This window comes from Rhincodon typus, chromosome 1 (genome assembly GCF_021869965.1).
Source record: "Rhincodon typus isolate 14 chromosome 1, sRhiTyp1.1, whole genome shotgun sequence".
Lineage (NCBI taxonomy): Eukaryota > Metazoa > Chordata > Chondrichthyes > Orectolobiformes > Rhincodontidae > Rhincodon > Rhincodon typus.
Window position 1 is genome coordinate 10,457,315 of NC_063332.1, and position 16,114 is coordinate 10,473,428.

Below are 16,114 nucleotides of genomic sequence, written 5' to 3' on the forward strand. Positions count from 1 at the left end.
GTAGCTATGTCCTTTAGGACCCGACCAGCTCAATCAGTAGTACTGCTGCCGAGCCACTCTTGGTGGTGGACATTGAAATCCCCCACCCACAGTACATTTTGTGCCTTTGCCATCCTCATTGCCTCCTCCAAGTGTCGCTTAACATTGAGGAGCACCAATTCATCAGCTGAGGGACAACGGTATGTGGTAATCAGCAGGAGGTTTCTTTGCCCATGTTTAACCTGAAGCCATGAGACCAACACCCTCCCGACTGTATACCACAGTGCCGCCCCCTCTGCTGGGTCTGTCCTGACGGGGGGACAGGACATATCCACTGATGGTGATGGTGGTGTCTGGGACATTGTCTGTAAGGTATGATTCTATCAGTATGACTATGTCAGGCTATTGCTTAACTAGTCTGTGAGACATCTCTCCCAAATTTCGCACTAGCCCCCAGATGTTTGTAGGCATGTGTTTGGAAGGTGCTGTCTGAGGATCTTTGGTGAATATCTGCTGTGCACCATGTGGATAGTTCACACTGTTGCTACTGAGCATCAGTGGTGGAGGAAGTGCTTGTTTGTGGATGTAGTGCCAATCAAGCGGGATACTTTGTCCTGGATAGTGTCAAACCTCTTGAGTATTGTTGGAGCTACATTCATCCAGGCAAGTAGGGAGTATTCCGTCACACTCTTGATTTATGCCTTGTAGATGCTGACCAGGCTGTGGGGGTGAGTTACTCCCTGAAGGATTCCTAGCCTCTGACCTGTTCTTGGAGCCACTGTATTTATGCAGCTAGTCCAGTTCAGTTTCTGGTCAATGTAAACCCTCAGGACGTTGATAGTGGGGTATTCAATGATGCTCAAGAAGACAGAGGGTAGAAGTCAAAAAGGCAGCAGTCTGACTGGCCAAGGCTGAGGCCCAAAGACAACGCTATAGAGCCAAATGACATGGTGGGGGAGAAAAGCCTGAAACATCCAACACAATGGAGAGGTGATGGCCTAGTGGTAATATAGTTGGATTGTTAAATTGAAGACCCAGGGGATGTGGGTTCAAATCCCACTTTGGGAAATAGTAGAATTTGAATTCTATTTTTAAAAAAAGGTTCTGGAATTAAGAGTCTGATGGTGACCATGAAACCATTGTCAGGAAAACCCATCCGGTTCACTGAGGTCAATTAGGGAAGGAAACTGCAGTTCTTTTCCAGTTTTGACTTACATGAGACTACAGAACCGTTGCAATATGGTTGACTCTTAACTGCCCGCTGGGCAACTAGGGGTGGGCAATAAATGCTGCCTAGCCAGGGACGCCCACATACCATGAATGAATTAAAAAAATGATGACCATCATGATGCTTAAAGTTCTTTTTGAAGCCAAGAGGTCAAAGATCAAATGGACAAAATCTCCTTTTGATTTTAGGACAATGTGCATCTTCTTAAGGGTGTCAAGGTCATCCATCAATGGTGGAAAGAATACTTTCAACAACTCCGAATTGTGAATCCATAACTCCAGCTGATAAGTCCCAGGATATCCTCCAGTAACAAATTCCATGAGTGAGCCACCATTGATGGCAGAGCTGCGACAAGCCCCTTGACTATTACAATCCATCTGACAGTGATTATTCATCTCATCAAAGATCAACTTGCCCCTGGTGTCAGTATTAATTACTGCCTGCGTGGAAAAATCTTCAACCGTTGTAACCTTCATGCCAGAACTCAACTGATTACTAAAGACATAAATGATCTCCAGTTTGCCCATGATTACATAGGACGTAGAACACAGAACAGTAAACAGCACAGTACAGGCCCTTCAGCCCACGATATTGTGCCGAACTATTATTCAACCAAAATCAAACTACTCTGCACACCCAACATTATACTATCCTCCATGTGCCTACCAAGAGTTACTTAAAAGTCTCTAAAGTATCTGACTCCACTACCACTGCTGGCAGTGTCTTCCACATGCCCACCACTCTCTGTGTGAAGAATTTCAGTGCCCACTCTGCAACAGGTTTATAAGCCATTCTTGATCTTTTCAACTCTGCAAACAAGAAACTTGGTCTGTCTTTAAAGTTGCCAAACCAAAACTCATTTATCAACCCATATCTGGTCATCCAAAACTACGACATTCCATAGATGTTGATGGAGAGATCCTGGAATATACTGAGCACTTCGACAGCCACCTCTCTCAAAAGGCCACCATTGAGGAGGAGATCCAAAACCAGACCAGCTCATTAGCCTAGCCTCCTAAAATCTACAGCACAGAGTGTTTCATAACAAAGACCTTCACATGTCAATAAACGTCCGAATGTAATGGGCACTTATCATTGCCCCATTTCTGCGCTACAGTGAAACTTGGACTGTGTACAAACACTAGTGACTTTCTTGAAGCCACTGCCTTGTGCATTCAGACAAAACTCTGACAAGACCACTTACAGACTGGGTACTGTGTCTGGAAGGCCAAATAGTGTCTCCCTGGCCAAATGACATCTTCTCAACTCTCAAATAGTTTGAGGACAAAGAAAATGCTTCAAAGACACTCTGAATCTCTCTTTGAAATGTGGCATCGTTGGCATTAATGACAGGTTGGAGCTGGCTACCAATCATTTAGATTGGTGACAACCTATCCATAAAGCTCCATCATGTTTTGAGGCACAACAACTTAACGATGAGGCAGAGTAGAGGCAGAGAAGGAGAAAAGAGGAAGGAAATCCAGATCCCATTAGCTCATGGAATATTCTGCCCTGCACACTCATAGATCTATGGGGCAAGAGTCAGAGTTCAGTCACACAATGATCCATGGCAGGGATCTGTGTAAGAACCTCACTATTCACATTATTTATTAATGACTTGGGTAGTAGCATAGAAAGTCCTATGTCCAACTTTGCAGTAAAGCTGGGCAGCATTGTGTACAGTGTAAATGGCAGCATTAAATTCAAAAGGAATACTGATACGCAAAGTAAATGGGCAAAATTATGACAGATGGAGTTCAATGTAAACAAGTGTGAGGATCCATTTCAAACTGAGGAAGGACAAATCAGGGTATTTTCTAGATGGTATGAAGTTAAATACAGTGGCTGTCCAAAGACAATTGGGGGTCCAGGTGGATAGATCTTTAAAATACCACAGACAGGTGCAGAAAATAATCAAGGAAGCTAATGGAATGCTGGCCTTTATAGCAAGAGGACTGCAGTACAAGGATGTAGAAGTTATGTTACAATTATACAAGACCCTGGTTAGACCCCACATGTTTATCATAATGTGTTATGATAATGGATCGCTTGAAAGATGAAAGCGCAATCCCTGACAACTTCAAAAAGAGACTTGTACATATGTTTGAAAAGAGAAAAATTGCAGGACAATGAGGATAGGGTTGCTGAGTGGAACTAATTGGACAGCTTCCTCATAGACCCAGCACAGTGGAAGAGATGAATGATCCCTGATGTCTATGCAACAAAATTCTATCAAGGAAAATCAACATTAATTCTTTTGATCTACTCCAAATCCCATCTCTCTGCATGTGTAAGGAGCTCCAAGGGTTTACCTTCTCTTTGAAAGAGTTCAGTGTTGACAATAGCAGTCATTGACTGTAGTTTCTGCTTCACCAGCCGATCTGGAAGAAGGTTCATGATGAAACTATGTAACAGGCGGCTAAAAGCAAACAAAGAAACAAAAACAAAATCATGTTAGCAGAGAAGGAACAGATTATTCATGAGGTGCTTCAGCAGAATCCGAGCAAACATCAGGGATCCATCAGCATATTCTGAGAGCAATAAATGTTAATGAGCTCAGCATAATCTGACAGCACATTGAATGTTAATTAGATGCATTCAAAAGGTCTGGCCATGAAAGAAAACAGGATCCAGATTACAAAAACACGTTTGGAATTTTTAAAATTCTAATTGCAGGCCGGTTCCACGCTAATCGTGCAGCAAGTTTTTAATACCGCACAAAATCTGAAATGCTTGGTGTGATTCTTCGGGCTTTCTTTGTTTAGAACAGTCTGCGTGGAGTTTGCACATTCTCCCTGTGTCTGCGTGGGTCTCCTCCAAGTGCTCCGGTTTCCTTCCACTGTCCAATGATGTGCAGCTTAGGTGGATTGGCCATGCTAAATTGTTTGTAGTGTGCAGGAATGTGTGGGATAGGTGGATTAGCCATGGGAAATCCAGGGTTACAGGGATAGGGTAAGTGTGTGCATCTGGATGGGCTGCTCTTCAGAGGATCAGTGTGGACTCGATGGGCTGAAATGGCCTGCTTCCACATTGAAGGGATTCTATGATTCTATGATGATGATAGATATGCGGTGGATGGGAAAATCTTAAACTAGAGGTCATTATTAAAACTCTAAAATTAAAGGAGGGAATCATCTATCTCTGTTGGCTAAATAGCAGGTTTGGAATATAGAGTGATACCAGCAGTTTCGGCTCTATTCCCACACTGGCTGAGGTTACCATGAAGGACCCTCCTTCTCAACCTAGCTTGAGGTGTAGTGACCCTCAGGTTGAACCAGCACCTCCAATCATCCCCCGCTAATGAGTTAACAAGGGCTGCAGATGCTGGAGTCGGAGTCAATACAGTGTGGAGCTGGAGAAACACAGCAGGCCAGGCAGCAGGAAAGTCGACATTTCCGGTTTACGCCTTTCATCAGGACTGGGGAGGGGGAAGGGAGCTCAGAAATAAATAAATGGGGGGGTGGAGCTGGGTGTAGGTAGGTGGGATGGTGATAGGTAGGGGTAGTGGAGATTGGTCAGTGGGAAGGGTGGGGCAGATAGGTGGGAAAAGAGATGAACAGGTTGTGTCAGGTCAAGGAGGCGGGGATGAGGGGGGAGGGTTGGACATGGGATAAGGCCGAGGGTACAGAGATTCTGAAACTGGTGAATTCTATGTTGAGGCTGTTGGGCTGTAAGTTCCCAAGGCGCAATATGAGATGTTGTTCCTCCAGTTTGCATGTGGCATCATTGTGACACTGAAGGAGGCCCAGAATGGACGTGTCAACCAGGGAGTGGGAGGGTGAGTTAAAATTGTTGGCGACTGGAAGGTGTAGTTGATTAAAGCGTACAGAGCATAGTTGCTCCGCGAATGTATCACTGAATCTACGCTTGGTCTCACGGATATGAAGGAGACCACATCCGGAGCAACGGATACAGAAGACCAGGTTGGAGGATGTACAGGTGAACCCCTGTCTCATTGGAAAGATTGGCTAGGGCCTTGAATGGAGGTGAGGGGGCAGGTGCAGGGGCGGTTGCAGGGAAAGGTGCCAGGGGTGGTGAGGTTAGCAACCATTTTAACTCCCCCTCCCACTCCCTGGGTGACATGTCCGTCCTGGGCCTCCTCCAGTGCCACAATGATACCAAACACAAACTGGCAGAACATCACCTCATATTCCACCTCAGGAGCTTACAGTCTGATGGCCTAAACATGGAATTCACCAATTTTAAAACCTCCCCACCCCCGGTCTCATCCCATGTCCAACCCTCCCTCTCATTCCTGCTTCCTTGACCTGACACAACCTGTCCATCTTCTCTCCTACCTATCCACCCCACCCATCCCACTGACCAATCTCCACTGCCCCCTACCTGCATCCACCCATCACCATCTCACTTACCTACCCCGTACCACCCTCCCTCCCTCCGTCTACTTATTTCCAAGCTCCCTTCCCCCTTCCCCAGTCCTGATGAAGGGTGTAAACCCGAAACGTCGACTTTCCTGCTCCTCTGATCCTGCCTGACCTGCTGTGCTCCTCCAGCTCCACACTGTATTGGCTCTCTCTAATGAGTGCTTGGACTATGGCAACTTTACTTTAAAGAACAGAGCTCGCCCATTTAAAACAGGAGATGACGTGTAATTGTTTCTCATAGGGGATTGTAGATCTTTGAAACTCTTTCTTGAAAATCAGTGGAAGCAGAACGCTTGAATATTTTTGAGGTAGAGGTGGAAAAATTTGTACCATAGGGTTATCAGGAGTAGGTGGAAATGTGGATTTGAGGTTACAATCAGATCGACCATGATCTTATTTAATGATGCAGGAGTTTCGAGGGGCCGAATGGTCTATTTCGCCCTGTTTATATATTTGCATATTTCATGACCTCCGAATTTTCCCAAAGTGCTTTACACGATGATTAACGTTTGAAATGTAGTCATCATTGCTATAAACTCAATAAGAGGCTGCCAATTTAAGCACAGCAAAGTCCTACAAATATCAATGTGTTAATGACCAGAGAAAATCTATTTTGCTGCTTTATTGATGTTTGGCAGGTAAATATTGATAAGATCACTGGAGAAACATGTCCTCGTCTCCTTCAAAATAGGGCCAGAGGATTTGCTACATCTGCAAGACCATTAGACTATAAGAAACAGGGACAGCAGTTCCATAACCTGCCACACCCGTCAACAGGATCATGGCTGATCCAACATTCCTCACATCGACTTTCCAACTCTTTCCCCATGACCTTTGATTCCCCGACAGATCAAGAATCTACCTCAGCCTTAAATATACACAAGGACTCTGCCCCCACTGCTCTCTACGGCAAGGAGTTCCAAAGACTCATAACCCTTTGAGGTAAGAAATTCACCCTCATCTCAGTCTTAAATTGGTGCCCCTTCATTCTGAGACTATGCCCTTTGATCCCAGACTCGACCATGAGGGGAAACATCCTCTCAGCGTTTACCATTAAGAATCCTATATGTTTCAATGTGATCAACTCTCAGAGGACAGTCGAGACTTCACTTTAACAGTTCCTCAGAAAGACAGCACCAGTGACAATGCAGCACTCCGTGAGCTGGAGTATCAGCCTCTTTTGCCATTGGGCACCATCAGTGAGCCATGGCTAATGGTGCTTTTAAGGAACATATTTCTAACTTTGTGCAACTCACATAGCTCTGAGCTCAGCTGCAAAATGCAGGTTCAAAGCAGCATGAAGGGTTCTCTCTGCAAACAGAAACAGCTGGGTTAATTTTCAATTTCAGAAAAGCTCTCCCTTTAGCACTTTGCTTGTTATATATTCATTTGGGGCAGGTCTAGAAGATAACTTGCTCTGAAACAAATCAAGCAAGATTGATACTCCTCAGCCAGAAGGACCGAAAGCACCATGGTCATATTACTGGATCAGCAATCCACTCGAATGTGCCAGAGATGTGAGTTCACATCCTGCCCCAGAAACATGTGCAATTTAAAATTAACTAGTTAAAGAGTCAGAAATAAAGAGCTAGTCCCAGTAATAACGACCGAACACCCCATCCCTTTTCATTATTCTAATCTATGGATGTAATCCTCTATTCCCTCTGATAATTTTAACCAACCTGTTCAGAGGAGTTATGACACAACTCTGAAGCACATAAGGGTTAAACCAGGGCCTTCTAGCCCCAAGCCTGGGACACTGCCACTACATGACAAGATCCTTCCCTACTCCCTCATATATTTATCCATATTTCCCTTAAATGAATCAACACCATTCACTTTAGTTCCTCATTGTCACCACACTTTGGGTAATGATCTTCTGAACACCTTGTTGGATTTCTTGGTGACTATTTTGTGTTGATGTCCTTTTGCATATAAGTTGGTTTCTGTTAGAACCACCTGGATGTCTTGTGTAGATTCATCACTGCCATATTGTCTGACTGGCCTTCACCTCATCTAGTGATACCACAGAATCAGAGAATTGTTATGGTACAGAAGGTGGCCTTTTAGCCCATGGTGTCTGCTCCAAACCTCTGAGCATTTCAACTTATTCCCAATCTCATTTCTTTATCCCACTGCCCTGAAATTTGTTGCTGTTTCAATAATCACCCAATGCCCTTTTCAATGGCTCATTCGAATCTGCCTCCACCACATTTCTAGACTGTGCATTCCAGACCCTAACTACTCGCTGTTTGAAAAAGTTTTTTTTCTCACCTCTCATTTGCTTTTTTCAAAAAACGCTTTAAATCTGCGCTCCCAGTTCTCAATCTGTTATGATTTGAAAATCCCTACCAAATCTCCTTCTCTGCAAGAAGACCCACCTTCTTCAACCATTTCTCATTACCAACATTTCACATTCCTCAAACTATTCTTGTACACCTCTCTGAATGGGCAATGGATTTTGTATGTTTTATCAACATCTCTCTCTAACCGTACGGTGACCTTAAAAGACTTATGTACATGCAGGCCAAGTTTGTCAGCTCCAGCATTCACTTTACAGCAGTGCCCTGTATTTTATTCTGTACCTTTATGTTCTTTTGTGCCAAAGTGCATTAGCACTCTCTTTTAAAGCCTGCAATGACATGCTGTCCATCACAACTAATTGAATGCATTGAAATTTATCAGACGCCTATCCACCCACTCTTTTATGTCAATGTCCTTTGATGTTCCACACTGAGCTCCTCATAGTTTACATTCTTGCACATTGTCTGTCATCCACAGATTTTAAAAGTGTTCCCTGTACATTGAAATCGATACGATTAATATATATCAGGAAAAGGAAGGCTCGCAATACCAACTCATGGGGAGCTCCATGGCAAGCCTTCTTCCAGCTGGAAAATACCTATTAACCATAACTCTCTGTTTCCTATCACTCAACCAATTTTACATTCACATTGCTACAGTCCTTTTAATTCTGCGACCTATGACATTTCTCAATCGTCTGTTGCATAGCACTGTATCAAACATAGACAAAAATAGAAATTGCTGGAAAAGCCCAGCGGGTCTGGAGAGAAATTAAGAGTTAACGTTTGGGTCAAGTTCTGAGGAAAGGTCACTCAAGCTGAAACGTTAATTCTGATTTCTCTCCACAGATGCTGCCAGACCTGCTGAGCTTTCCCAGCAATTTCTATTTTTGTCTCTGATTTACAGCATCCTCAGTCCCTTTGTTTTTTACTGGATCAAACATCTTCCCTGAGTCCACTCTACAGTCAAGGCGCTTGATAACATCCAGGACAAAGCATCCTGCATAATTGACAGCCTGCCTACCACCTACAACATTCACTCCGACCACCACTGACAGTAATGTGTACCATCTTCAAAATGCATCACACACCCTATTAAGGTACCTTCAACAGCATCTTCCAAACTAACACTCTCTACTGTCTAAAAAGACAAGGTCAGCAGATCATAGAATCCCTACAGTGTGGAAACAGGCCCTTCAGCCCAACAAGTCCACACCGAACCTCAGTGCATCCCACGCAGACCCATCCCCCTATAAACCACCTAAGCTACACATCCCTGAACACTATGGGCAATTTAGCATGGCCACTCCACCTAACCTGCACATCTTTGGACTGTGGGAAGAAACCGGAGCACCCGGAGGAAACCCACGCAGACACAGAGAGAATGTGCAAACTCCACACAGACAGACACCCGAGGCTGGAATCAAACCTGGGAACATCACCACCTACAAGATCCACTCCAAGCCACTCATCATCCTGACTTGGAAATAAATTACTGTACCTTCACTGTCAGTGGGCCATTGCAGGGGAGGCAATGGTGTAGTGCTATATTTGCTGGACTATTAAACTAGAGACTCGCATAATGTTCTGGGGGCCTGGGTTTGAATCCTGCCATGGCAGATGGTGGAATTTGAATTCAATAAAAAAAATCTGGAATTAAGAATCTAATGATGACCATGAATCCATTATTGGGAAAAAAAACCCATCTCGTTCACTAATATCCTTTTAGGGAAGGAAACTGCCTGGTCTGGCCTACATGTGACTCCAGACCCATAGTAATGTGTTTGACTTGTAACTGCCCTCTGGGCAATTAGGGATGGGCAATAAATGCTACCTAGCCAGCGATGCCCTCATCCCGTGAATGAATAAAGGAATATCCTGGAATTTCCTCTCAAGGTGCATTGTGAATCTACCTACAGCGTATGGACTGCATCAGTTTGAGGAGGCAGCTCACCACCACTTCTGAAGGGCAACTAGGGACAGGCACTAAAATGCCAGTGATGCCCACGGCCCGTGGACTAATGAAATAAAAGCATCTTTAAATTTTCCTGAAAAAGAGATAAGATCGCCATAGTCCTACAAGACCATGGGGCTACTCTCCCATTAGAGAGAGACAACTGGTGGTGGTTTAACCTGAGGCTCACCACACCTCAGATCAGGGAAAAGGTTGAGAAAAAGAATCTTTCATGGTAACTTCAGCCAATGCAGGAATTGAACCCATGCTGGTTGGCATCACTCAGCATCAGAAACCAGCCATCCAGCCAACTGACTTTGTGGGCCGTGCAGTAGCCCAGCGATCAGCACTGCTGTTTCACAGACCCAAGGACCTGGGTTCAATTCCACCCTCAGGTGACCGTCTGTGTGGAATTTGCATGTTCTCCCCATATCTGCGTAGATTTCCTCTGGTTTTCTTCCACAGTCCAAAGATGCGCAAGTTAGATGGATTGGCCATGCTGAATTGCTCGTAGTGTGCAGGCTGGATTAGCCATGGGAAGTGCAGAATTACTGGGAGGGTGGTGGGTCTGGATGAGATGTTCTTCAGATGGTTGGTGTCGATTCAATGGGCCAAATGGCCTGCTTCCATTGTAGAGATTCAATGACTCCAGTGGGCATTGCGAGAAATAATAAGATTAAGGATCTCATCTTTTTCTTTTTCTCTTGCTCTGCTTATAGGGTATCAAGTGAAATGAATCTAGATGGTCTCAAGCTATTTCTTCATGCACCCAAGTCCATAGAAAATAATAATTTCCAACTTAGCTCTGATTGCTTATCTTAGCCAGAGGAAGATTGGGAATGGGCAGTGCACAAATATACGCTTCGTGCAAATGGGTGGGAGTGATATTTGTCTGAAGCTGCAGCTGAGGACTACAAATAGGACAATTGGTTATGTTGATTTTATTTGTGAGCATTTGATGCTGATAGTGGGTAACAAAGTGGATAAATGTTCCTCTCTCAATCCTGTTCCACAGAGTCCAGGGATTCTTGCCAATTTGAGTTTAGATGTAGCTAAATTATCAAATACTCACAAATTTTGCACAGAAATGACACAGGTAGATTCTCACGGAGGTAATGGCTTAGCAACTCACTGGACACTGGCAATATCACTTTCGAGAGTGCCCACTCTATCATGAGCCAAGTACGCACTTAGTGATGGTCATGGAGATATAGAGCATGGAAACAGACCCTTCAGTCCAACTCATCCACCCCGACCAGAAATCCTACACTGATCTAGTGCTATTTGTCAGCATTTGGCCCATATCTCTCGAAACCCTTCCTATTCATGTTCCCATCCAGGTGCCTTTTAAATGTTGTAGTTGTACCTGCCTCCAACACTTCCTCTGGCAGCTCATTCTGTACATGCACCACTGGACAACATAGGGCATTCCCTAGCATTCAAGAACACAAGAGGGTAGAAGAGGTCCTCTCTACCGAGAACTGCCAATCAATCAGAAGTTAGATTCATCGCTGGATTCCAGACTGGAGGTGAGTGCCAGCAGGAGAGACGTTGATGGGTGGGGATCATAGGAGAGGACTGGGGTCGGAGGTCAACAACAATGGCAGGATAGTGGCTGTCAGTCCCTCCCCCTACTCCTCTCCTCAATGCTCGGTCCTCCTCGTGAAAACCCTCCCTCACCATCAAACCCACCACAGGAAAAGGCTCAGGTTTCTGCTGGTTGAATCTGCAGGAAGGACGTTTCCCCAGGGTGGGGGTGTGTAGACAGGGAACACGATTTCAGGACCAGGAGCTAGCCATTTAGGACTGAGATGAGGAGGAATTTCTTCACTCAAGGGATGATGAATCTTTGGAATTCTCTGCCCTCGAGAACTGCAGAGGCTCTGTCACTGTGAATGTTCAAGACAGGAATTGATGGATCTCGAGATGTTAAAAGTATCAAGAGATAGAGAGATCAAGTGGGAAAATGGTTCTCTGGTAGATTAGCTGGGATCGAGCTCACTGGCAGACCCATCTCATTGAGCCAAATCCTTTTCCTTATTCCTATGTTTTCACATTTCAACAGTACAGATGTGGGCCATTTGGCCCAACCTGTGCCTGTCTTTATGTCCCATCTGTGGTTTCTTCCATGCTCTTCTGGGGTAAAGAATTCCTGAATTCTGTGTTAAATTTATTGTGATGATCTTATATTTATTACTGATCTCCCCACAATTGAAAAAAGCTATCCATCTCCCCTATAAAACTAATTTTAAAGGTCTGTTTCTGGTCATCCCATGCTTCATCAACCATCTCATAGAAAGCACAACAGCGTTTCCTGAAAATTGTGACATCCTGGTTCTTAGGCAGTTCAGAGTCAGGGGAGGAGGAGGGGGTTAATTTTAAGATGATAAGCAATGGATGTCGATAGAAAGAAAAGAAAATCAAGGCCTGTTGTGATCCTATCTCATTTCCACCGGGTGAATTAGTTTTTTATCAGCATATCTATGGCATGCACATTCGAATACGTCACACTGTTGAATGTCCAAAAAATCCCCATAAGATTTTTTTAGTTTAGTGAAAGCATATGCTTCATTTGTCAATTATGGCATTAACTGGAGCTTTAGCCTGATTGTTTTTTTTGTCACAGGGTTTGAAGATATGGCTGCCATATTCAACAACACCATGACTTGGATGACCGAGCTGATGACCTAGAGGTATTATTGCTGAACTATTAATCCAGAAACCCAGGTAATGTTCTGGGGATGTGGGTTCAAATCCTGCCACAGCTGATAGTGGAATGTGAATTCAATAAATATTTGGAATTAAGAGTCTAACAATGACTGTGAATCCATTGCTGATTGTCATGAAAACCCATCTGGTTCACTTATGTCTTTTAGGGAAGGAAACTGCCATCCTTACTTGGTCCGGCCTACATGTGACTCCAGACCCACAACAATGTGGTTGACTCTTAGCTGCCCTCTGGGCAATTTGGGATGGACAATAAATGCAGATCCAGCCAGTGTCATCCTTATCCTATGAATGAATTTAAAAAAAGAAATATACAGTCACCCCGTTTACGGTTAACGCAAAAAATGCTGGGAAGGCAAGTGGTGAGGATGACACAAAGGATCTGCAGAAGGATACAGAGAGATTAACTAAATGGGCCAAAACTTGGCAGAAGGAATAATAATATGAGATAATGCACTTTGGCAGGAAGACGGGAGGAGTTGGATGTCATTTAATTGTAGAAAGACTGGAGAAAGCTAGAAAACAGATGGATTTGGGGACCTTGTGCTTTAATCACAAAATGATAGCATGCAAATTCAGCAGGTAATAGGGAAGTCAAATGGAATTTTGACCTTTGTTTTCAAGGGAAAAGAGGATAAAAATGGGATAATCTTGCGAAAACCACACAAGGCACAAGTTAGAGCATACTTGGAACAGTCCCCCTTTCAGAGGGAAGATACACGCCATTGGAGGGAGTCCAGAGAAGGTTCACTAGGTTTATACTCGGTATGGAAAAGCTGTCTTCTAAGGAAGTTGAGCAGGTTGGATTTGTATTCATTGGAGTTTAGAAAAATAAGAGATGACCTTATAGGATTCTACAGTGATTTGACAGGATAGATATGGAGAAATTATTCCCCCGTTTGGGAGAATCATGACATCTTGACTCTTGGGAGAGAGGTGTCCTTTAAACCTTGTAGGAGGGGGTTAATTTTAAGGTGACATGCAATAGAAGTAGAACCTGAGGATTTAATCTCAGAGTAAGGAATCACCCATTTAAGACACAGATGGGGGAGAATTTCTTCCCTCAGAGGGCAGTGAATCTGTGGAATTCTTTATCGTAGAGGGCTATCGAGGCTGGTCATTAATTATATTCAGGGATGAGATAAATAGATTTTTAATCATTGAGGGGATCAAGGGTTATAGGGAAAGGCAGGAAAGTGGAATTGAGGATTATCAGACCACACCTGAGCAAAGTCGTTGACAGAGCAAACTTGATGGGTAGAATGACATACCTGTGCTCCTACATCTTACAGTCCTACAGTCATATTCAGCTTTGGACGCTTGTCTCCAATGGGTATAATTTATCATTCTAGCTCATGCATTGGAATGAACATTAAGGCAAACTACTCGTCACTGGTGCTAGGATAAAATAGGATAATTTAAGGGGGAAAAGCAGAAACAGGCTATTGAGTTGGATGATCAGCCATGATCTTTATGAATTGTATAGCAGACTCAAAGGGCTGAATGGCCTACTTCTGCTCCTATTTTTCTACATGGCTGCTTTCAATCCTACACTGAGTGTTGCTCAGAAGCCAGTGCTTTTTTTTTTGCTCATCCCCAATTACCCAAGAAACTGACTGATGAGCTGCTTTCTTGAGCTGCTGCAGGGTTTGTGGTGTAGGTGTTGTCAGGGAGAGTGTTCCAGGGATTTGACCCAGCAACATTTAGAGAGGAGCGATATTGTTCTCAGTCGGAATCACAAGTTGCTTTGAGGGACACTTGCAGGTCGTAGCATTGCCAAGCTTCTTCTATCCTTGTCCTACTAGATGAAGGAGTCGTAGGTTTGGAATTGCTGCCATAAAGCTATCTTTCCATAAGGACATCTGTGAAGCAGCAGTGCTTTTACAACAATCAAACAGCTCAATGTTTACTTTTCTGATGCAAGATTATTAATTTCCAATTTTTAATTTTAAATTCTCAAGGTACTCTGGTGGGAATTGAACAGTGGATTTACCAGACCAATTACATAAGTACTGGGTAAAAAGAAAGCAAGTAATAAAGACAACCAAAGGACATATTTGTAAAGAAAATATCAAGGGTGATGGGGTTAATTGGAAGGGTTGAAACTGGCCTCTGAAAGCTATCTAATCAAAGGGAGGCAAACTCAGGGCCAGGAACTGCATAATTGATGAGAGACATGGAGTTCGGCACTGCGGTGAAAAAAATATAATGGGAAAGATATTAATTTCAGAAGGTTGACAGATTACAACACAAAGTTCAACTGGGTTCGAGACTAGCTCAGTCTGAGAAAACTAAGGTCTCCAGTCAGGCTGTGAGGCTTCCTGGCATAAATTAATTACGCTGCAGTTTTCAATGAGGCTGAGTTAAGAATGCAGAAATTCCCTCAAACCATACGTGACTTGACACTAAATCATCTGAGAAATTGCGACATCTATTTCTGTGAGCTGGAGCCTGATGCTTTTAGGAGTGCAGGATAAGAAGACAGAGATCCAGATGTTTTGTCTCCTACCAACCTGGCAATCAAATGATACAACGCTAAAGCAATTGTTAATTAAACTTTGCAACAAACTCTATTAGTCACTGTACAGTTCTCCCATAACTTGAGGTTTAGGATCCCAGAGCTGAAATCTCTAATACTAGGGGGCTTGCATTTAAGGTGAGAGGAGGAAAGTTCAAAAGAGATGTAAGGGGCAAAGTTTTTTACACAGAGAGTGGTAGGAGTCGGGAACACACTGTCAGGGTTGGTGGTGGAGACTAATAAGATAGGGGCGTTTAGGGGGCCTTCAGATAAGCATATGAATATGCAAGGATTGGAGAGATATGGACCATGGACGGGCAGAAATTTAATTTGGCAACATGTTCAGCGTGATATTGTGGGCCTAACGGCCCGTTCCTGTGCTATACTGTTCTATGTTCTACGATCCATTGGTTACACTGGTCCAGCATTGAATGTTGTTCCCAGGTTTGAGGTAAAGATGTAGTTAGGGTAAGAATACAAGAAATAGGAACTGGAGAAGGCCATTCAGCCCTTTGATCCTTATCTACTGTTCAAAATATCAGGAGTGATCTTCTCATTCAGCATCGTTTACCTGTACTATCTCGCTATCCCTTGACATTGATCATGTGCAGAAAGCTATGCATCTCTACCCTGGATGTCACTCAATGACTGAGCCTTCACACCTGTCCCGTGCACAGAATTCCAAAAAATCACTACCCAATGAGTGATGAAAGTGCTCCTCATCTCAGTCTTACATGGCTTTCCTCTTCATTCTAAACTGTACCACCCTGTACACCACACAGCCAGGGGTAAGAGCCTCTGCCCTTGAACTGAGTGGCTTTGCTGGGCCATTTCAGAGGGCATTTAAGAGCCAACCACATTGCTGTTAGTCTAGAGACACACTTAGGCCAGACTGGGTAAGGACAGCAGGTGTCAGAACGAGAGAGATAGTAGGAACTGCAGATGCTGGAGAATCTGAGACAACAAGGTGCAAGGCTGGATGAACACAGCAGGCCAAGCAGCATCATAGGAGCAGAGAGG

At 43.9% G+C, this 16,114-nt stretch overlaps 1 protein-coding gene across 1 annotated transcript in view; it reads right to left on the reverse strand.

The window, feature by feature from the left end:
• The window catches only part of LOC109931733 (dedicator of cytokinesis protein 1-like), a 1,067,415-nt gene that overhangs the window by 742,841 nt on the left and 308,460 nt on the right, over positions 1 to 16,114 (reverse strand). The window contains exon 19 of the mRNA XM_048601800.1: positions 3,520 to 3,629. Coding sequence (XP_048457757.1) covers positions 3,520 to 3,629 — 110 coding nt within the window. The remainder of the gene's footprint in view (positions 1 to 3,519; positions 3,630 to 16,114) is intronic.